We start from the raw sequence: 22,200 nt of genomic DNA, 5'->3' as shown, positions 1-22,200 counted from the left end.
GTAATAATGGGATAGCTGTCAATTTGTTTTGTTTTGGTCATTATCGCATTCGTCATTTTGTCTCGTATCCATTTCATATGTCCATCTCGCAAATGTGCTGAGAAAAAAATTACCTGACACTTTACCTCGTGGAACGAAAACCAAAACAAACCAGTTTTGACACATACGTGTGAATGTGTTGGTAACTTCCTACAGTACACTCTGCTTTTTTCGGGTGTCATCAGTGACAGAAAAAGTGTAGGGAGAGACAGAAAAAGGGTAGCACGATAAATCAAATAAAACATTTTCGGTGTCAAAAGTGTCGTTTGAGTGTAGCTACACCGTGAAAACGAAAACGACATAAAAGAAAACGCACGACATCTTAACTTAAATATAAAGTGGTTTTCAAATTTATTCACTGATCCGAGGGGTAAGACAGAGAGTAAATTGGGTTGTTTAGCTATATCAGTTTTTTATATCATCTGAAAGATCTGCATTTTCTGAGTAAAACGTGATTTAAAAATTTTTTCTATCGTTGTCCTTCGCTTTTTAAATCAAGCTTTAAAACTGCTCGAAATCGCTACAATGAAGTTCGCCCATATACCAACTGTCATTGTAGCGATTTAGAGCGAATTTTAATTCTTCATTTAAAAATCGAAGGATAATGATATTAAGTTTTAAAAAATCACGTTTTGCTCAGAAAATTACATTCTTTCAGATGATATATAAAAATCGGAAATCCGTGAATAGCTAAACAACCCAGTTTGAGTATCTCCGTGTTGTTCTGAGAAAACCTGAAAAATCAAGAGCAAATCTGAGTAACTCTCGTGTCTCTGAATATCCATCCCTAAACTTTTTTCCATCGCAAATATACATGCTCGGTCCCACCGTTCACATATACTTCTTGCTCTCAAGGTAATCAAAGATGTGAATCATCTGAGGATTTCGGAGGAATATTGAGTAAATTAGAGTAACTCCCAAGCATAAGAGTAGAGTAACTCAGATAAAAGTGAGTAAATTTGAGTTTTTTCGTGAAAACGTGAAAAATCAAGAGCAAATCTGAGTAACTCTCGTGTCTCTGAATATACATCCTTAGACCTTTTCCCCACCGTGAATATAAATATGAATGTTACTCCCAAGCACAAAGCCTGTAGTACACTCTTTGTCTAATGGTCAAATATTTGACCTTCTGACATAATGGTCGAATTTATTTGACATCATGGTTGTTGTTTGCCCGTGTTTGCCCCATGTTAAAATTGGAGAGTGACAAATAATAATCTTTGACCAAATTTTTATCTGTCAAAAAGTGACAAATATTTGACGCTCGGCCAAAGAGTGTACTACAGGCTTAAGAGTAACTCAGATAAAAGCTGTCTTGCCTCTCGCACTGATCTCACAAAATGGTGTTATAGCTTACCCAGTGCTTTGGACTTTCTCTAATTCATTTATAAAAGGAAAATAACTATCTATTTTTTGTTTTCTTTTTATTTCTATTTATTTTGAACTTATTTTAATTGTTTTAAAAAATTTTTATATGAATATTTTTTGATATTTTTTATTTCTTATATTCATTCTTTAATATTTTTTAAAATTTTTATTCATCCCACAATTGCAAAATCTTAGAACATCTTATATTTGCTAAGTACAATCCGATAAAGGTATATTCACTATTTGGGTTCTAGAATATTGATGTTGTATTTGAAGTAATAATTGAAGTATAAAATGTGAAATTAGACGTAATATTTGTGCTAAGAAATGGTGACATAAAAAAACTCATAATTACGAATAAGATTAGTCCAGCCATCTTTGGAAAAATGAGTGAATTTGAAAAGTCATCGGGCATGTTTCTTTTCACAACTTTTAAACCACATGTTTAATCCTCATAAAATTCATTTGTTAACCCTCAACTAGCCCATTCATTTGATACCAATATTGTCCAAACCGGTTGTGTAGTTTCTGAGATAACGAAGTTTCATGAATTTTGCATTTTGATACATTACAGACAAAGTTACAGTCCGATTACGATAAAATTCAATAGGGTGTTATGAGGCAGCTAGACCTTTCATTTGACACTAATTGTGAAAATCGATTCAGCCATCTCTGAGAAAAGTAAGTGAGTTTAAGTAGTCTCCAGAAAAGGTCTCTTCCCATAATTTTTGAACCACATGTTCAATCTTTATAAAATTCAAAAGTTAAGGGTTTTTTAGGCCAGCCCACTCATTTATAACCAATTTTGTCCAAATCGGTTGTGTAGTTTTTGAGAGTTTTTACATTTTGATGCATAACCAAAATCAATATGGTCTTATTGGACAACTAGACCTTTCATTTGCAATTAATTTCATGAAAAATCAGTCCGGCCATCTCTGAGAAAGGTAAGTGAGAATAAAAAATTGCCCATACACACACAAGTACAGAAAATTCTCAGCTCGTTAAACTGAGTCGAGTGGTATACGACATTCGGCCCTTTGGAGCATTTTTATATTTTTGGCTTTTGCAGTGATTGCCATACCTTTCTAGGAGAAAGGCAAAAAGCACTGTCTTAGAACTAATCTGACTATTTTAGACTGAGGTAGGCTCTTATATAGGCCAGGGACACATCCCCGATTTTTCTCTCTTTCGTTTTTAGATTTCCATTTGATATCCCTATGGAGCCGAACTTTTTGAAAGTTGTAGTTCTACGTCAGAATTGATAGGTGCACGTCATTATTGCGAATTTCAATTGGAACAGGAATAGTTTATTTCATGCGGGAAATGGAAAAATATTCAATAAATAATGATGAAAAACCCTAAAAAATGTTTTGCGTGCATGATGTCTTCATCGTGATTTTCATGCTGACACCTTTTTTCCAACACATTAATGCTAACATTTTTTGACGTCTACCTTGTCTGATTGTTTTGTTTGCTCATGACATTTTGCATCATCCGAGGCCGAGTTCACTTTCACGGGTGACGTGTAGGAGATTTTATTTGAACCTACGTAGAGTCATCGTCCAAAAGTTCATAATTTACACGAAATATTTAGTCTGTTTTTATGATACGCTGAGCTCCATTCATGTGAAGGAACGTGTAAGATCTTCGAGCATCCATTTATAGTATACTAGTTTTGCAGAATACGAAGAATTCCACAAACAATGGCGTTAATGACGATGATAGCTCGAGTTGTAGATGGTCTTCCACTAGTGGGAACTATGCAAGAGGATGAGCAAGTAATTTTTATTACATTCCTACAATTTCTACTCATCACTCATGATACCTGTTCTTATTGTAGTCCGGAAGGAGTGTGCTTGAATATCAGAATCAGGCAAAAATGCTTTTCCGAAAGCTAGGACCGAATTCTCCGACACGCTGCAGCATAGAAACAGGGCCTTATCTCTTTCAGTAAGCATTGTTTTTGATTATCTTACCATGTTGATCGATTTTTAAGGAACGCTGCATTCTGATTTTTGTATAGCTATCTAATTGAGAACGATGTTTGCTATCTGGTACTCTGCGATAAGATGTTTTCCAAACGTATCGCATTCAGTTATCTGGAAGACATTGCTCAGGAGTTTCACAACAATTACGGAAGAAAAGTTAATTCCGTAACACGACCGTACGCTTTCATAGAGTTTGACATTTACATACAGAAGGCCAGAAAGTCGTTGACAGACAGGCGACGAAACATCAACACGATAAACACGCAGTTGCAGGATGTGCAGCGAATAATGGTATGTTTTGTTTAAAACATACGCGGGTTTGTCCTTATGGTCATAAATAATTTTAGGTCCAAAATATCGATGATGTTTTGCAACGTGGGACGGTTTTGTCAGAGCTGGATACTAAGACGCAAAATTTATCTATGCTTTCGCAGAAGTATAAGAAAGATGCCACATATTTAAATCGTAAATCACTGTACGTTAAAGGAGCAGTGGCGGGTATTATTATAATTGTTTTCATTTTATATTTTTGGGTTATTTAATCGTTTCAATTTCGATTCGTTGTGTGTAGACAATATACAAAAATAATCGTTTATTAGTTTTATAAAAAAACAAGCACTGGTGTACTGTTATCTATATTGTGAGTTTTAATAACGTTGAAGTGAACGTAAGCCAAATTTTTCGTTTTTGAACAAGTGTTTCAAAGTTATGAGTTAGCTAATGCAAGCATCCGTTTCTCAACAGCCATGTACGAAACAATGTCTTGGTTTTCAATATATTAGTTATCGGCACTGCAATTCTTAACTGGCTTGGTTGAATTTCTAGTACATTTGATTGACGGTACGAAATCAAGTAACAATAATTTTTCCTCCATAATAGTCTTAATAAAATGCATATGGTTTTAGGTATTCCTTTATTTGAATAAAGTATTAAAGACTTGTAACTTAACATGTTTTGTGAAAACAATTCAAATTTTATGCAAGTCATAAATTTTTAACTTAAACATACATTCCATAAATCCCTGACGTTAAAAAGAGATAGATATGTACAGAACAAAATTTATTGCGTATTTATTTTAATTCTTTTCGGCGAGAGAATTGTGTTATCCTCATTTGCATCAGTTTCTTCTTCTGTGACCATGCCATCCGAATCTGACGAGTACTGGTTCCACAGACGCTCGTCACTGAAAAGTAAATTCAGTGGTTCATGCTCGGCGTCCTGTTTTTTCTTTCGTCGCTCATCGCGCTTTCTGTTTATTTCCAGTCTGTCGATGCCCTGCAATAGTTTTGATTCCTGCTCTTGCTGCTGCTGGTGCGTACGTTTGCATGACTGCGGTCGTTGACCGTACTGTTGATCCAAATAGTTTTGATAGGATTTTGTTTCGGATTCAACATCATCGTCGGATTCGATTATATCAAATCCTTCTCTAGTATCCTTAAAAATAACGTACATCACTGGATACTCGACAATTGTTTTGCCTTTCAGGTTATCTTTAAGTGATAAATTTGGTTTCAATTCGAAATATCGGTTCTTGCATCGTTTGACTCCTTCTGCTTTCAGAAGTACTCGTAAATGGTTCAATCCGCGTGACTGGTAATATTCAAGTTTGTTCTTACTCGGTATATTATCCGAATGTCCCTCATCAAGATATTTTCTAAGCAGAGCGCAAAGTTTTTCATTTTCATCACATCTTTCATCGATGAACACTAATCCTTCAGCGTTAGGAAAACACCATTCGACACGCCAGTGTATAATACCGGTTTTAAAATTGAGCTGACTCGTATTGCGTTGATTTCTGGTAAAATTTTGCAACAAAAATTTCAGAGTTGTGCCACGATCCCGCGCGGCGCAGCGCATTCGAAACAAGCATGACGGTAGACTTTTATTGTAACGTGTATATCGCTTGATTTTATCACGCTTTCGATCATCTACAAATCGGGTTGCTTCTTCCAGGAAATAGTAATCGCTCATCATATCCATTTTGGTCATCTTTTTAAGTGGGATGTACTTGGTTCTGTCGCGAACTCCATCACAATTGAGTTCCTTCTTATGGATGTTGATGCATTTCAAACAGCAGCTTTTGATTTCGCATTTTGGGCAGGTGTACTTTGCCGGCACCGCGTTACACACTTCGCATAATCCAAGCCTATAAAATAAATGATACGGTGAAACAATACAGTATTGTCTACCATTGTTAGCAAAACAATAGACAAACGAAATACCTTGGCGGAGATTGCAGAATATCAAGATTGTCCTCACTTTCGCTGGTTTCCATCCCGGGTCAATGAGAATCTAGCTTAGCAAGCCGAATGCGGTGTCTTGAAACGAAAATTGTTGGTTCTAATAAATCTTTATTAGTAGCGGCCAGTTATTAACGCCGGTTCGCACGTGTTAAAGAAAATTATAGAAACAATGAAGTTAGGTAGCCAGATGCCAATATACTATCTTTTATACCAGCTCATGAATTCCACCGTGAACCGAGATAACGTTGTAGAGGTAAACAAATCGAGCAAGAACTAAGCTCGATTCCGACAGTTCATTTTCGAAACGTAATGGAGCATTACGTTACGTTTACGGTGTTGGATTTTGTTCTTGTTTTTGTACGAATCACATTCGTGCGATGTATAGACTGTATCGTAAACCCTCATGAATCGTTCGGCTAATATCTTTTGACAAAATTTTAAAGCCCCACAGTTAAATTTTACACGTTCAAAATTCGAGCAATTCGGCAAACCATCTAAAAGTCGAAAAATAGGGTTATTATTCATTTGCATTGACAAACGTACTTTTAAATTTGTGCGGCCTTGTTCAAAATGTATATTTATGTACATATACAAATTTTTTTCGCACTTCAAGTTCGTGTTTCGATCAAAACTTTTTCGAGCAGTTGGAATAATTTTCAAAAATATCTGGCACCCCTGGTGTCATTGATTTAGTTGATAATGTTTACCAGGGATCCCAAATGTGCAGATTTGTCTGCAAAACGCAGATTTTTGGAGTCCTTGTGCAGATATTTATTGATTTGCAGATATTTGCAGTTTTTCCACGGTTTCTGCAGATTTTTGTCAGAGTCTCCTTATATTTGCGCAGATTTTCTAAAAATGTGTGCAGATTTTCACAGACTTTTGCCTGCGGGAGCGAAATTTTTTCGGATTACGGATAGATTTTTTTCAGATTTCGAGCACATTTTTCCGGTTTTTCGAGCAGTTGCAGACATTTTTCAAAAACATCTGGCATCTCTGATGTTTACAAAAGTTCTGCAAAAATAAGTAAGTAAGCAACATCAAACAATTTATCACACAAAAATAAATTAATACTGTGCAAGGTATTTACTCTGTCATTATACATAAGAATTTTACCGCTAATTGCTATTCTTTAGTATGGGACTTCCGGATTTGCCGGAGCAATTCGACGAAGAAGAAACATTAAGTATCGGAGAAGGTAATGCTATTATCATGGATTTCGCAAGTGATGATAGTGAGTACGAGTCTGGGGAGGATAACGGATTTATAGGATATCAACCACTTAGTCTACATGACAACAATGAAACTACTATAAATGAAAACGAATCAGACACGGATGAAACAAATGTTGCTGTAAACGTATCAAATGTCTACCAGTCTAATCCAGATTTTTTGAATTTGGAAGTATGGAATGCACCAAGGCCGTCTGAATTGAGTATTGATCTTGACTGTGCAAAGGCAAACCAGGTACGTACCGCTACATTTAATAGCTTAGGTACATTTAGCTTTGATTGGGACATGGGTACAGATGAATCTGCTTGTCCCAGAGCCTAACAGTATCTTCAGACCAAATATATATATATATATATTTATCGCGACACTGCCAGCAAAATACAGGTAATGGTTTTAAAAATTGATATTAAATTGTTGTAAATATTTTTCAGATTGTAAACGTGATGGCTGGGTTTGAGTTACCCAACTCAGCAGTTCCTCCATGGGCTATAGGAATTCCTGAGGACAAATGGAAACAAGAGTTATTACAGCGAATTCGACAACGGCAACATACTGTTGAGGAAGATATCCAAAATTCCAATCCCTAAAAGCTATTCTTGTTCGCAATTCAGTGGAAACTACAAGACATTTGCGTGTTGAGTTTATCATTGAACAGCAAAATAATTACAATAATTTGTTGATCAAAGACCATTTTGAACGTATTTCAAATTAAATATAGGTTTAGTAACAGAACAGCATTAAAGTTTTTTATTCAAACGTATTCTCAACTGCAACATCAAAGTTCTACTGCTACTCGGATGGTCTAAAATCAATTTTTTCGCCTGTTTCACGTATGTCTTAGGTATGTAATCTTACCCTCGGCTGAGCTGCCTCTCTCTGGCATGAAGTGAAGTTTGGATTTTCGAGCTTCCCAACCGATTTGTTTTTTGGCCATGCATCCCGAGTTGCATGTGCCTAAAAAGATGTAATCCCATGAAACCCAAAGATTCGTCATTATAACCAAAAAACGTACTTAACAACCTATTCGGAGTATCCCGATAGTATGGGTTATCGTTAAACAATAAGAATTATCATCCATTTATGGTTTCTGTTTATTGGGGTTTTCTTGGTGTTAAGCTTGAAAATTCAAATTTTTCAAGGCCAGGTTATTTCGAACATATTACAGTACTTCATGCGAGATGTTATAAATCGAATCATTGATGCCTCGTTCTTATTGCATACGTTACAGAAAGAGTCACAAGTCATTTTTGGATTGGAAATATCGGCTGTTGCCAGCAGGGAAAACTGATATGCGGATTTGTGTACAAAACAGAGATTTTTAATAAGCCGTGAGTAAGTTTTCATTTGATTGTGCACTCCAATCTTCTCCTTACTGTCCCTGCATTTGCGGTTTTTTTTTTTTCAAAATGTGTACAGATTTTTGCAAGTTCGTGCTTGTTTATGGGCTATTCCCATTGAACCGTGTCTGCACCGCGCTCTGGCTGTGAAATGTTGATGTGTGTATGCGAAAGAACGTCTTCCTCTTTTTTGAAGTAGAATACTTCTCTCAGGGAGTTCGGCTACACAGGGATGTGAAATGAAAATCTAAAACCGGAAAAAGTGAAAAATATGTCCAATTTCAAATGCTAATAAATCGGTTAGTATTCGATGGATTTCCGTCGTTCTTGCAGCAGAAGATTGGAAAATCTTCTAAGATTCTTCCCAAATGAAGATAATTGTAATTTTATTATTCAAACTATTGTACTATTGAAAATAGTCAAGCCTTATCAAAACGAAAAATTTGACCTTTGATTGGACGTTATATGATTGCTTCCAAACCACGGTCGACAGAATCATATACCTTGCAATTGAAAATATGCTATTTGGCCTATATAAGCCTGTTTCTGCCGAAGCGATAGCGGATAGCGGCCACAGCTGTGGCGTAGCAATGGATAGCGGACTAGTTGCAGCGGATCTCAGCATCGATAGCAGCTGGGCCAGCTGATGCAAGGACAGCGGATACCAATGGCAGCGTATAGCGGCCACAACTGCAGTTGCAGCGGGTATACCTGACCATGAAGCATTTATGCAATAATTGAATGAAAATTGCAATCGCAGCAATCGGCCTTTTTCAAGGCTACTAAATGTTTTTGGAAGAGCATAATGAATGGTTATTAATAAACTGCAATTGAGGTTTGATGCTGCCGCAAATGCACAGCAGTGTGATGTTTATTACGATTTGTTGATACTGTGCATAACAGGCGGTATATACGAAACAAATCCGATTTCAAACAGAAAAGTTCGGCACGTTCTGCTCACGATGCTGAGTCTGTTTTAAAAAATTCACAACACTTCATGAACAAGGATGTAACGTCTTGCAGAAGACGGTTATGGTTAGACATCACAGGAGAATTTCGACTTCCATACTCATGTCTGCCATTGGAAATATCAAACACGCAACAATTTGCTTCCATGCGACACGAGGACGGGAACATTTATTTACATGTTATTTTGTTGCATTAATGAGTGCTCTAAATGAATTGAAGATTTAATATTTTCTCGTTCTGAGCTTTAACCAAAAGTTAATTATCTTAATTTGAATTCACGTGTATACTCTGACATGTTTGTTCTTTTCCTGTTCAGTGAGGTCGTATTTATATGTGCAAACTGAAATTAAGTAGTACTTCAACTTCATTTGCACAGAATTTTCAATACTGCCAATGAACGGTCAACATTTATTTACATTTATTATCTTTCTTGTAAAAGTATTCTACTTCAACCTTGCGGTCGTGGCTTTGCACACAACCCTTCTGTGATTTTCATACCGCAGCTCACTCCGCGCGAAATATGTCATTACATCCACCCGAGTGCCTTCCGTGCACTCTCCGGCCAACACAAAGTATCGTCGGCAACGATAGTTTTTCTCTCGCACGGCTGAAGCACGACGGCAACTCAGCGCTGCCTCGTTATGGGCATGGCGCGTCGGTGTGATTGCGTCCATAAGAACGCATGCAATCAATCTCAAACAAGCCCGGACGACACACGGAACAGCCACGGCCCGGTCCCGGAACGGAAGCAGTGGGAATAGCCCTTAAAGCTCATTTTTGTGGATTTTTAGTAGAATTTGTGTTCGGCTCTCAAGCAGATTTTTCTAATTATCGAGCAGGATTTTTCAGGATCATCTGGCAACTCTGGTATAAATAATTTTATATTCGTGCAGATTGTGCTACAGTAAAATGTCATCTTTTATACTAGTTTCTGTAAATGAAATTCATGAATCCTATAAGAATTCCACGGTGAACTGATTTGTTTACAATATGCCGCGTGTGTGTATATGATAAGGAAAACATATTACGTGTAGTGGACATACTTTCTCTTTTTGCCATGAGGGTTCTCCTCGATCTCAGTACATCTTGGTTACTGATAAGCGACCAGGTTATTGGGAACTGTTTTTATTTTCTATCAATGAATCGTAAAAAATAGTTAGTTCAAGTGCCTCTACGATTTACGTAGGACATGTGGCTGTTGCATCACAACTACCGATGTGAGTATAGCGTTTACTTTATTTTCCCTTATTGTGCCCTCAAGATACGATCGTGTTTGTGTATCAGCATCACAGGCAATACCATACTTAAAACACGCGCGTCATTTTATTACCTGTTCGTCAATTAGTTTCAATTGTGGCCGCACTCAACCGTAGTCGTAAAATGGTACTCGGAACAACAGCACGTGCTGCAGCTACGTCTCCTGACGTTTCCGTTGCTGGTAAACCTTCGCCGAAGATTCAGGAGACATCTGGATGGCAGCAATCAATAATTGGACCTGCAAAATCGACCGAGGAAAGCTATGAAGTACAATTGTATTACATATATAAATTTAACAGTCTAACGAATAATAATATTTTCCAGAATGCTGTTACTGTTTTAAATTCGTTACAATCAAATTACAATGTAGTTCAAAATTCGGTCAGCAGGTTGCATACCTCAGATTCGATTCATATTCAAGAAACGGTCAAATTTCTAGGCAGAATTGGCATTTCTCTCGACCAACTCGATCAACTTCCTGTGATTCATGTTTCTGGAACAAAGGGTAAGGTAATGACTTAAAACACGTTAATAATGCGTTCATAGCATAACAGAGCTTCATTACAGGGTTCCACCTGTTCGTTGGTAGAGTCTATACTGCGGGCTCATGGCTATCGAACTGGTTTTTTTAGCTCTCCGCATTTGATTTCTGTCACAGAACGGATACGACTGGACGGAGTGCCGATTGAAAAGGGGAAATTTGAACTTTATTTTTGGAAAGTATACAACCAGCTTCTCATGCAACGCTCTCATCCACGGGATTTACCAGCCTATTTCAATTATTTGACGATACTTGCCTTCGATATTTTTCTGCGAGAAAAAGTAGACGTTGCTATTATTGAGGTGGGTATTGGTGGTAAATATGATTGCACAAACGTGCTCCGGGGGACCAAAACGGTCGGTATTACTTCACTTGGCTTGGAACATACAAATTTACTCGGCAATACATTAGAAGAGATTGCATGGCAAAAAGCTGGCATCATTAAGAATGATTCAGACACCTTTACAGTTCGGCAACCGAATCATTGCCTAGAGGTGATACAAGCGGAATGCCAGAAAATGAAAGCTAGGCTTCATTTGGCGCCAGATATCGAGTCCTATCAATGGCAGCGAAAACCAATGTTTAATTCTGACAATCTAGCCTTCCGGTTGAATATTTCTCTCGCTGTTCAAATAGCTCTTAATTGGATTGGCAAAACTCGACCGGACATTACTTTCACCAAAAATGGCATGTTATCAGAAAAGTTTAGCAACGGTATTGAAAACTGCTTTTGGCCCGGACGGTGTCACGAAATTCGCAAGGAGAATAAACGAATATTTTTGGACGGTGCTCATACAGCTGAAAGTATGGAAATTTGTGCTCGCTGGTTTCAATCATGTCAAAGAAAATGTAACCCAAAGCTCCTGATATTTAACGCAACTGGGGATCGTGACAGCTATAAACTTTTGAATATTCTAAACAAGTACATTCAATTTGATGGAGTGTTTTTCGTACCAAATGTAGCTTCACAGAAAATTAAAAATATTGGTAACTATACTGGTGTACTTATGATGACCCTAATTATAATTATATTTTTGATTCTAGATTCTGTTAATTTAAATTTTCCAAAAGATCAACAAATGAAACGCTGCGAGGAAAATGCACGCCTCTGGAATGACTTGAAAAATCATAAACAGGCACATTGCGAAGCGTATGTGCATCCCGCAATTGATTCAATACTGGAACAAATTGATAACAATTATTCAACGCTTCAAGAATGTGATATTTTAGTTACTGGATCATTACATCTGATTGGGGCTGCTGTGACGGCGTTAAACATGGAGTCGTATGTGCTTTCTGCTACGTAGAATGTATAAAAAATTATCATTGCGCTTTTCGCGTCAGATGTATGAAACGTTACACAAGTAAATATATTTTTTACAATTATGAGATTTTATGCACATGGGATCCTTAACATTACAACAAAGTTTTAACAGTAATTTACAATGTGAACCAGCATAGAACTCGAAGAATATCCTTTTCGTTCATAGAGGAACTGTGTTGTCTCGTGTAGATGCTAGTTTGTATGCAAAAGAGCGCATAAACACTTACAAAAAAAAACGGAATCAGGGGGGGAGCGAGTGTCTTTTCATGATGTTGCATATAATTAAAATGGCTGTCGGAAAACGATGAGAGGCAAAATAATTGCTGCTACTGCTTGCGTCCTATGCAGTGAAGCTAGAATGGGCGGTACTGCAATGAATTTAAATGAAGAGGCATGCTTTCGCAATTCATTGCACTTTAAATACACGGTGTCACGCTTGATTATGAGTATGAGGTTATTTTTTTTCTACCTGTTCTAATGCTCGTTATATTGAAACATACAAAAAAAAAAAAATATATGTGCCATCAGTAGATCAGTAGTAGATAGAACACAGCTGTTTTTCATATTACAATTGTCTCAAAAGTAAAAGCATCTAACATGTTAACAAAATAATATTTTGTTCAAGTTTCGAGTACATGTTAACAATATTAATCTTTATCAAAGAACACAACACAGATGATGCGGTATAGCGCCGGCAAGTTGCTAACCTACGTTCATTTTCAAACAAACCGGTATTCCAAGAACGGCAATTCAAACTTGCGGTTTGGCTAGACTGATCCGATTTACTCGGAAATAAAATTAGAAACCTTTTTTTTTCCATTTCAGATTGTTTAATTGCATAGCTTTACATGAAAAATTTTAGAACAGTCAAAAGACGAAACGGGTAAAAGTGGTCGAAAAAATGGTACTGTCCTGATTAAAATGGTACGTCTGGCTAGCCTAAGTTTGACGTGGTTTTGACAAAATTGGAAATTGCTGTTAGTGTTTTTTAATTACACTCTGAAACACGTAAACTAAAAACGACCAATTTAAGTGCTAAAGTGCTACACTGGTGTAACGGGTGGCGCTTTTGATACGTGTGGCAAGTCCTTTAATTTAAAACTATCAATTATTTTGTATTTTGGCTCATGCTAAATTTTGAAAAGCGCCTCGCTGTCGTTTCTCCCCGAGATAACCAGAAATATAAGTCTGTAGGGAGAGGTGCGTCGTGGATTCGAATCTTAGTGCAACTGGGTTATTCTTACTTCTTAGTCAAGTGGGTTTTTATCATTAACCTCCCTAACATGCCGGCCACTAGTAGCATAAGGTTTTTAAAACCGGTAATGTGCTATATTGATCAAAAACAGCGAAAAAATTATAACACAATTCGTATTTGTCCTAATTGAGGCGGAAAAGGTTTAAGCAAGTAAATTTTTATATCAAATCTTGATTTTTTCTAGCACCAGGACGAGTTTTTGTAGGTAGCATGTTGAAAATGATTTCAACTCAAAACTTTATGATCCAACTTCACTCAATATGGAAGTAATACCACAGAAGCAGTTGGAGGATCTGCGAAATCATCGAAGTTTAATACGTTATTTGCTTCTAATTTTTTAATCCTGCCTCACGAATAAATTCCCTTGGCTTAACCTTTTGAACAATAATCTGCTGCTAAATTATCTCAATGAAATACATGCAGGCACAAAAAAATATTAAGAAGTCCATAGTGGATTCATTTACCACTGAATGTCGAATACAGCATAATGTTTATAAATATTATGTAAAAACAGTCACCACGATTAGTGAGGTAAACTTCAAATAGGGCCCAACTCCAGTATTAACATTTTTAATTCTATTTTTGGGGAGATAATCGTCGTGTGATGTTAATTTTTTCGCATAAAACCTATTAAATTAGAACACGAGCTGATACACCCAGTTGTGTGATCTGGCCTTTCCCATAAAAACTTAGGTTTTTAAGTTAGATAAATACATACACTTCAATTCTCAGAAAAACAATATGACAGTGTAATAATTTTTGCAGCATTCGCTTTAAAGTAATTTTTTGATATCCAGTAGTGCAACTGTACCAAACTAAAATTGTCAAATCGCACGAGCACATTTGAACATATACATATACATTCATACACATATGAACACATATGCTCTTTAAACAAAGATATATGCATTGCACACTTACTTACTTTACTTGTGCTTGTTTTGTATGTGTTTGCGGGCTGCGGGACCTCAGCTGGTTCCGCAATCCATAGAAGGCCCTGTTTGCGGCCAACATCTTCCTCTATCTCACGGCTAACCTCATAGTCGCACGTCACCAATGTACCCAGGTAAATAAATTCATCGACTACTTCAAATGGTTCCCCATATATCACCACCTCAGCACCATGTTCGCGCATAATTTTCCATAACTCATTTCTCTTAACTGAGTCGTACGCTGCCCAGAAGTCTATGAACAGATGGTGAGTTTGCAAGTTATGTTATGTCCTTAAAAGTATCACAGAACAGGCGGTGGCATATGAGACACTCCTACCAGTCCGAGGGCAATTCTTCATCAGACCACACTCTAAGCATGATCCGATGGATGGCACGATACAGCTGTTCACTCCCGACTTGTAGTTCCTCAGCTTAGCCGACTTGCAGTTCCTCAGTTTTTAACTGCTTTCTTCGCCTCGTCTTTGGATAGTGGATCCTCGTCCATCATTCTCATCTCTCCTTTTGACGCCTTCATCTCCGCTGACGGTTCTGATGTCGTGCCGCGTAAGCAAAGCAAAGCAAAGCCTTGGTGCTACATTCCGATTCGGAACTCGACCTTCTGTTTATTTTACACAGACTTCGCAGCCAACTGTTAAGTGTACAGGACAATTGCGGGGCTAGCGCTATGATCCTACTGACACAAACAGTCTCTCCCGAGTCGAGACTCGATCCTACGACGACTGGCTTGTTAGGCCAGCATCGTACCTCGAGACCAGCTGGGAGGGTTGTCGTGCCTCGTACATCGATTAATAATACCATAGAACACCTCTTTCTCGTTATAGGGTTTTTCATTGGTCTAAACACGCATAAACGGTTACTGATCAGCCTCCATCTAATGATACGCTGCCACTGTAACATATGTGGTACTTGCATGAAGTGTCCGCAATATTATCTTCTGCATGAAATTCACGTTGTTTCGTTTTCGGCCATCGCACCGCCTGGATAGCTGCGACCTTCACATTCACCTTCCGCACTTGGCATTATTGAGGTCCCTGCCTGTAACGATGGTTCGTTACGTTATGACAGGTGTTCAGTGACGGGCACTGCGTGATAGAGACAGACCTGGATTTAGTGTGAGTGAGAGAACATATCAGAGAGCGTGGGAATGATCGGTGCGCATAGAGAACAGGGATGCCACATGTACAGATTAATCTGTATTTTACAGATTTTTGGCCGAAGTAACGGTACAGAATCTGCATATACAGATATACAGATTTTCGTCGAAATGTACAGATTTACAGATTTTTCGAAATTGACATTAATTTTTAAAAACAATCCAAATTTTATTTCATTAAATATTAAGCAAATTGAACATATTTTCAACTCCTCACACATTTTAAGCTAAAAATTTCGTTTATGTACCATAAAAACCTAAAAAAAAAACAAAGTTCTTTATGTTTAAACAATACAATTTTTTTTACAGATATTTTTGTTCCAGATACAGATGCTCAGATTTTTTCAAGGGAAAACACAGATTTAAATGTGGCAACCCTGATAGAGAAGGGATTGTTGAGTTGAGATCGAGACGCGAAGGAAGACAGACCGACAACGAGATCACAGCTGCTAACTAGCCTATCACACTGCCCTTTGCCCTTTTTTGAATATTTTTCATGAAATCCAGGTAACTTTCTTACATAGTTCTCATCTTCGTAAGTCTTGTTATTTTGGTACGTTAAGGTAGTCTTGAACTGTTACATTGATACATGAATTTCAGATAAACATCAGTTCAAAATCACTTTAAAGTGCTGTGGTACTTATCATGGGAGTCACTTCACGGCTATTTCACTCTCACGCTCACTTCATTTTTTGTACCTATTTCCGATTTCACCTAAAGTGACGTGACAAAAATTAGCTCCGTGAAGTGAGATTAACAGTAAAGTTAAAAATAGAAATAGGACAAGTGAAATCCCAGCTCAAAAATTCCCAGAAAGTCGTTTTTTTCTAGTTATTTTTCGAGATGACACCAGATCTCAACGTTTTATCCATTTCTAAGACATTTGGCATCTGAGCCATATCATCCTTGCCATTTACTTCTTACAATATGTTTTTGTTGGATTTTAAAAAAATTTCTCTGTTTGTGACTCTTGTGTGTCTTGTTACTGAAAAATAAATCCAATATATTTTATCATTAGATCATAAATCAATCGATTTTTAAGACTTATTTCATCACTGTCACAACAAATGTCACTTTTTCCGTTTTCACTTCAGTGAAATGACACTCATAATAACCCAGATTTCACAGCAGATGTCACTTTGCGACGTTTTTATCACTTCTGCATGTCCCGTAATAGGGCAGTATTCATTTCGCTCTGATTTCACCGTGAAGTGGCTCCCGCAATAAGCACCATTGACAGGCGTTTTATGAGAAGACTGCAGAGGACTATAAACGTCAAAATTTCGCCTACCTATCATGAATTCATCACAGCGTCAATATTTCATTTCAAAGCTTATGAAAACCATCTTATTAATTGAAAGCGCACATTATACCGAACACAAACGTTGAGTTCTTGTTTTTTTATCTATAAGGATGATTTTTCTAGAATAAGTCTACTGACAACTACAGGAAATTTACTCTATTTCAGTTCTCTTAGGGTGAACCAACCAAAAAGTGGGTACCAGAATCAATGAGTGGTAGATGAAAAATGTATGGAGTGTGACAGCCACAAGAGCCCCTTGGAAGGGTGCAGGAAATCGCCACATTGTGTGATCTGATATATACGTTTGCATCATGCAATACGTTCACTTAAAGCCCTGTGAAAATCTCATACAAATTTTCATTTCTTCACGCGCGCGAAAAATGCAACCTGCAAAAATTTCACTTCGCTTGGAACTGTATTCAGCTTTCCACGAGCGGTAATGGCGGATAGTGTACGCAGCCCACTTTAACGTTTTCTGTAGGTCAGAGAATTTGGAATCGCAGTAACGGAGTAGTGAATATAACAATGTCGTAACGTAGCATAGCAAATTCAACAAACAATAGATCATTGCACGATGAAGTCACAAAACAAAAAGTAGAAAGAGATTTGACAGTTGTCGCGGGCTTGTTTACATAGTAAAATTTCCGACTCGAATAAAAATGCGGAAGTGTCTTGTTGAAAATTGCGTTTCCAAGAATAAACCAAAAGGTCGCAGTAACGAATTCGCATAGGCGAAGAGTTTTCCCATTTTTTCATACTCGTATCGTTCATTTTCACTCCTATCACATAAAAAGTGAATGAAACACCTTGTAAACAAACTCGTGGGAAGTATCAGACAAGTGAGGTTATTTTTCGTGTGCAATGATCTATGGGCGTTTTGTTATTTAAATTTCGTCGTGCGCATGCACGGATCAAAATAAACAAAACTGTTTATTAAAGTTGCTATGCTACGTTGCAAAATTTTTATGTTTTTCGCTCCGTTACTGCGATTCGGGTCGGGTACAGGACATATCAAAATGGGCTCGTGGAAAGCTGGATTCGAATTCGATCCAGTGAAATCGAACGATCGTATCTTTTTCACTTGTGCTTACTTAATTCACGCTTGCACACATTCGTGAAAAAAAAGCAGCTAGTAAAAACTTGACGTTTCAGCGCGTCAGTTTCGGCCAATTGGGTTGTTTAGCTATATTAGTTTTTATATCATCTGAAAGATCTGCATTTTCTAAGTGAAACGTGATTTAAAAAAAAATTATCGTTGTCCTTCGCTTTTTAAATCACGATTTAAAACTGCTCGAAGTCTGCTCGAAATCGCTACAATGACAGTTCACCCATATACCAACTGTAATTGTTGCGATTTAGAGCGAATTTTTATTCTTCATTTAAAAATCGAAGGAATGATATAAAGTTTAGAAAAATCCCGTTTTGCTCAGAAAATTACACTCTTTCAGATGATATATAAAAATCGGAAATCTGTGAATAGCTAAACAACCCAATTTTTACTTCGCTCCAAGTGTAAACTCGTGAGTTTCGCTTCGTTTGAACTGTAAACTCTGGGCTGGTGAAATACTCGTGTATTCCACAACCGGGGTTTCACGACAGATTTCGTTCGCGAATATTTACGCTTTTCACTTGTAAACTATGCTTAAGAAATCAATCAAACTGTGGAAAATTTTGAACAAAATGAGCTAAAAAAAGTGCGAAAGCACACACATAATTTATCTCGGCAAACTTCCCAACAGCTGATAGAGCTCGGCGAAGTTTTTACCAAATGTCTGTAATATATTTCGACGAACATTCAGCAAATAGGGTAGAAGCACCAGTTTTGGCCATAGCACCAGTTTTGGCCATGATAGAATAAAATTGATATTTGTGAAACAGTATCTTAGATTACTTCTAATTCGAAGTCTCCTATTGAACCTGCTGATACTATTCAACAAAACTATTACAAACTTAAGCAAATAAATATGCGTATTTTAGTTTTAATAAAGGAATCAACTATGCTTTCTCCAGTTCACTATACAGCCTAACGTTTAGGTAGTTTGCAAGCTATTTTTCATAGAGCATAACTTTGTTTAAATTTGCCCATTTCTATAACAAATCTTGTTACCAGCATCGGGCACAACTTACTACAGCACATGGATTAAAAAAGTAGACATTTTGGTGTGATTTTTCTCTGCAATATCAAAATTACCTACAGCTTCCAAAAACGTTCATTGATCCATTCTTGGCCATATATTAATGCAATTCCATGATTCATAATCCTGATATTGGCCATATGTAAACAAAACCATGGTAACGTATTGATGTTTATGCAAAACATGAAATGTATGGAGTTTTTCGGGCTGATATTTTAATCGCATGAGATATGTGAAACTACAAAACTGGTTTGGGATTAGAATGTCTTCGTTCGTTCAGATTATTTACAAATCTGTAACTTCATTTGCATTTACCAAAACTAACGCTTCGGATTCACAACCTTAACTTGACTATAATAAATGGCACTTGAGTTACCGAAGTTGATGTTAGCAAATAATACGAAAAAGTTTCTATGTGAAAAAGGAAAGAGCGGAAGCTTTTTAGTGTAGATCAATGACAGACGAAAAATTAATATAGGTCAATGATGTGATGTCAGTGTTATTGAACATCCTACTAAGTTTAAACAAATTCTAACTTGAAGTACTTTGCCCTGCTAGCTATGTGTGAATATAATATCATTATTTAGTTTGATTATTTTATATACTGGCCGACGAAACGAGGATTTTCTGATGTTAAAATATATCTATATGATAAAGTCAAAATATAAAATAAATTCGTGTGACTTCAACTTTTTCGCGAATTGGCCACAATAGGAGACCCAAGTGGCCAATTTAGAAATGCTATGGCCAAAACAGGAGTCTAGAGAAGTTTTCTGATTTGAAAATATGTAAACAATACAACATAATTAGATTATTTAAACTCATTGTTAGTGCAGAATATTAGCGATTTCATCCGATTTCCCCGTTGAAATTATTCAATTACATATTTTTCGAAGATGGAAGGACAAATATCTCTCATACATAACATACTATGGCCGAAACCGGTGCCCTTACCCTATATCGATTTACCGTAAACCAGCAAGTATTGATATTTCATTTGCCGAAGTTCTTGAGAATTCTGCCGAAAAATCGTAGAAAATTTCGCTGAATTTATCAGCTGTTGAGTTCTCGGCAAATAAATCTAAGTATGCATATGTTTTTGTTCAATAAATTATTGCGCGCAACAAAATAAATACATTTAAAAGTAAGTCCGGGAAGCTCGTTCACGTAGTGTTGGAGTTGATTACACAAGTCGATAAAAGGGAAATAGTTACCTTGAAAAAAAAAATATAAGTTTTTAACCATTCCTGTGAATTTTGGTACTCTAGTGTATGAAGAAGTGCGTCATAAGACCGCAGAGTAATTACTCGCCGGGCTCGTCGCTTCTACGTTGGGTTATGAGAAAACTTATTTAAGTCTCTGTAAAAGTTACACTGGTCGACAAAAACAAAAAAATGCAGCCCTAAAGCTCAAACTAGTTGCTCTAGCAAGATTATAGCTTATTAACCAATCCTGTGAAATTTGGTGCCTCTAGCCCAAGGGGATGGCAGCCCTATCTAAACTCTACACGTTTGACAGTAGGCAACATATCGGAGATTTATTGAAAAATGAAGCCCCGAGGCAGGCGCCCAGCAAAAGTTCCATATACTTATCACTTTAGTCGGGAAGACTCTTCACTCGTTCAACCTAGAAAGAGATAGCATGTTGCCATCCCCCTGCTCTAGCCCAACCCGGTGGCCTCACTGACGTTTACGTGCAAAACGAGTGAGCTGGATTACTGGATCAATTTTACATGGAATTTGACAGCTGATTTATCGAAACGCGAAAAAAGCAGTGTTCATATTGTGCATACCGTGTCGTACTTCAGCGGCAGTGTGCTTATGTGGTATTTTTCGGTTGATATATTTATTGCGTATAACAATGAGTGCTTTGTTTGATGAGATCAATCGCACCATGTTTTTTTTTTCAAATTTTACAAAGCTAATTTTGTTCACAGTAGATTGAAATTCCGGACTACTTCGTAACTAAGCGAAGTTAAAATCTCATACAAAATGTTATTTTTTTCGCCCGCGTGAAAAATGTAAGTTGTAAAAATTTCCCTTCGCTTGGAACTATAAACAAATTCGATCCAGCGAAATCGAATGTTGGGGATCTCATCTTTTTCATTTGGGTTTACTTTTTTCACGCATGCAGATACTCGTGAAAGAAGCATCAGCAAGCGAAAACTTGACTTTTCAGCGCGTTAATATTCTGTCAGTGTCAGTTGCGAAAAATTTTCGCTTCGCTCGAAGTGTAAACTCGTGAATTTTGCTTCGTTTAAACTAAAAACTGCAGGCTGGCGAAATACCTTCGTGTTTCACAACTGGGTTTTTACGAAAGATTTCGCTAGCAAAAATTTGCGTTTTTCACTTGTCAAATTTTTACCTTCACCTGAAACTGTAAACTATGCTTTAGAGTGAAACTAGATTGCAAAACAAAGCAACGATTCGCCCTTAAGCCTTGTTTAGAGTTTCAAGCGAAAACTGTAACCTGCAGAAATTTTACTTTGCTCGAAACTGTAGGGGTACTGGGGGTAAGCCCGGCCCCCTAAGGAAAATGATTCTTTAGTAGGACTTGATGGCAAATATTGTTATATTTCTTTCACAGAATCATTGCCCAGGTTGTTTTCTTCAAGATATGAAAGCTAATAACCCTTGAAATCATTTATAAATCACAGAGGAACTTGAGTGCATGGTTCTTAGTCGATTAATTAATTTATTTAGCAGCGAGACATCGGTAATAGATGAGAAATATGTGTCAGTAACATTCAACTAGCCTCAGACCATGTCGGGTTTACCCCACTCACTGGGTGACGGTGTTACCCCGGCAGCACACATTTTTTTAAAAAGAGTATTTCTACAAATTTATCGCTTCAATTTACCTCAGATCGAATTCCTCTGATTGCTAACAATACAGGCAATAAATTGTAGAGCAACGAAAAATTATTTTAGTCTTTTCAAATGAATAAAAGCTTAAGTTCCACTCACGAAAAATTACATCCGTTTACGCATAAGCTGCAGTAGCGTATGTTTTGTCTATTATTTTGACGTTTGACGTTTCACGGTGGCTTCGATGTATCTTAACACGTCTAAAATATTAAATACCAACACTTCACATATTCCA

General features: G+C 37.0%; 4 protein-coding genes across 5 annotated transcripts; 3 read left to right on the top strand and 1 right to left on the bottom strand.

Annotated features, from left to right (window-relative positions):
- Window positions 1-2,890: 2,890 nt before the first annotated feature.
- LOC129724788 (vesicle-trafficking protein SEC22b) lies at window positions 2,891-4,361 on the top strand. The gene is made up of 4 exons (XM_055679949.1): window positions 2,891-3,185; window positions 3,248-3,357; window positions 3,431-3,686; window positions 3,743-4,361. The coding sequence occupies exons 1-4, from the start codon at window positions 3,111-3,113 to the stop codon at window positions 3,935-3,937; spliced, it is 636 nt and encodes a 211-aa protein (XP_055535924.1). The 5' UTR covers window positions 2,891-3,110; the 3' UTR covers window positions 3,938-4,361.
- Window positions 4,295-5,885, bottom strand: LOC129724786 (box C/D snoRNA protein 1). The gene is made up of 2 exons (XM_055679948.1): window positions 5,618-5,885; window positions 4,295-5,541 (listed from the first exon to the last, which is right to left on the bottom strand). The coding sequence occupies exons 1-2, from the start codon at window positions 5,668-5,670 to the stop codon at window positions 4,455-4,457; spliced, it is 1,140 nt and encodes a 379-aa protein (XP_055535923.1). The 5' UTR covers window positions 5,671-5,885; the 3' UTR covers window positions 4,295-4,454.
- Window positions 5,886-6,356: 471 nt separating this feature from the next.
- LOC129723092 (uncharacterized) lies at window positions 6,357-7,613 on the top strand. Its single transcript, XM_055677058.1, has 3 exons — window positions 6,357-6,720; window positions 6,775-7,105; window positions 7,303-7,613. Exons 2-3 carry the CDS (start codon window positions 6,776-6,778, stop codon window positions 7,456-7,458), a joined length of 486 nt encoding a protein of 161 aa, XP_055533033.1. The 5' UTR covers window positions 6,357-6,720; window position 6,775; the 3' UTR covers window positions 7,459-7,613.
- A 2,540-nt stretch (window positions 7,614-10,153) lies between these two features.
- On the top strand, window positions 10,154-12,361 carry LOC129721923 (folylpolyglutamate synthase, mitochondrial). Of its 2 annotated transcripts, none has more exons than XM_055675036.1 (5): window positions 10,154-10,394; window positions 10,523-10,701; window positions 10,759-10,944; window positions 11,002-11,962; window positions 12,020-12,361. In XM_055675036.1, exons 1-5 carry the CDS (start codon window positions 10,367-10,369, stop codon window positions 12,280-12,282), a joined length of 1,617 nt encoding a protein of 538 aa, XP_055531011.1. In that variant the 5' UTR covers window positions 10,154-10,366; the 3' UTR covers window positions 12,283-12,361. The 2 variants fall into 2 exon arrangements, with proteins under 2 accessions (XP_055531011.1, XP_055531012.1); XM_055675037.1 differs by having other exon boundaries at window positions 10,462-10,701.
- The last annotated feature ends 9,839 nt before the right edge of the window (window positions 12,362-22,200 follow it).

The sequence above is a fragment of the Wyeomyia smithii genome, chromosome 2 (assembly GCF_029784165.1).
Source record: "Wyeomyia smithii strain HCP4-BCI-WySm-NY-G18 chromosome 2, ASM2978416v1, whole genome shotgun sequence".
Taxonomy (NCBI): domain Eukaryota; kingdom Metazoa; phylum Arthropoda; class Insecta; order Diptera; family Culicidae; genus Wyeomyia; species Wyeomyia smithii.
This window is presented reverse-complemented; position numbering and strand designations above follow the sequence as displayed.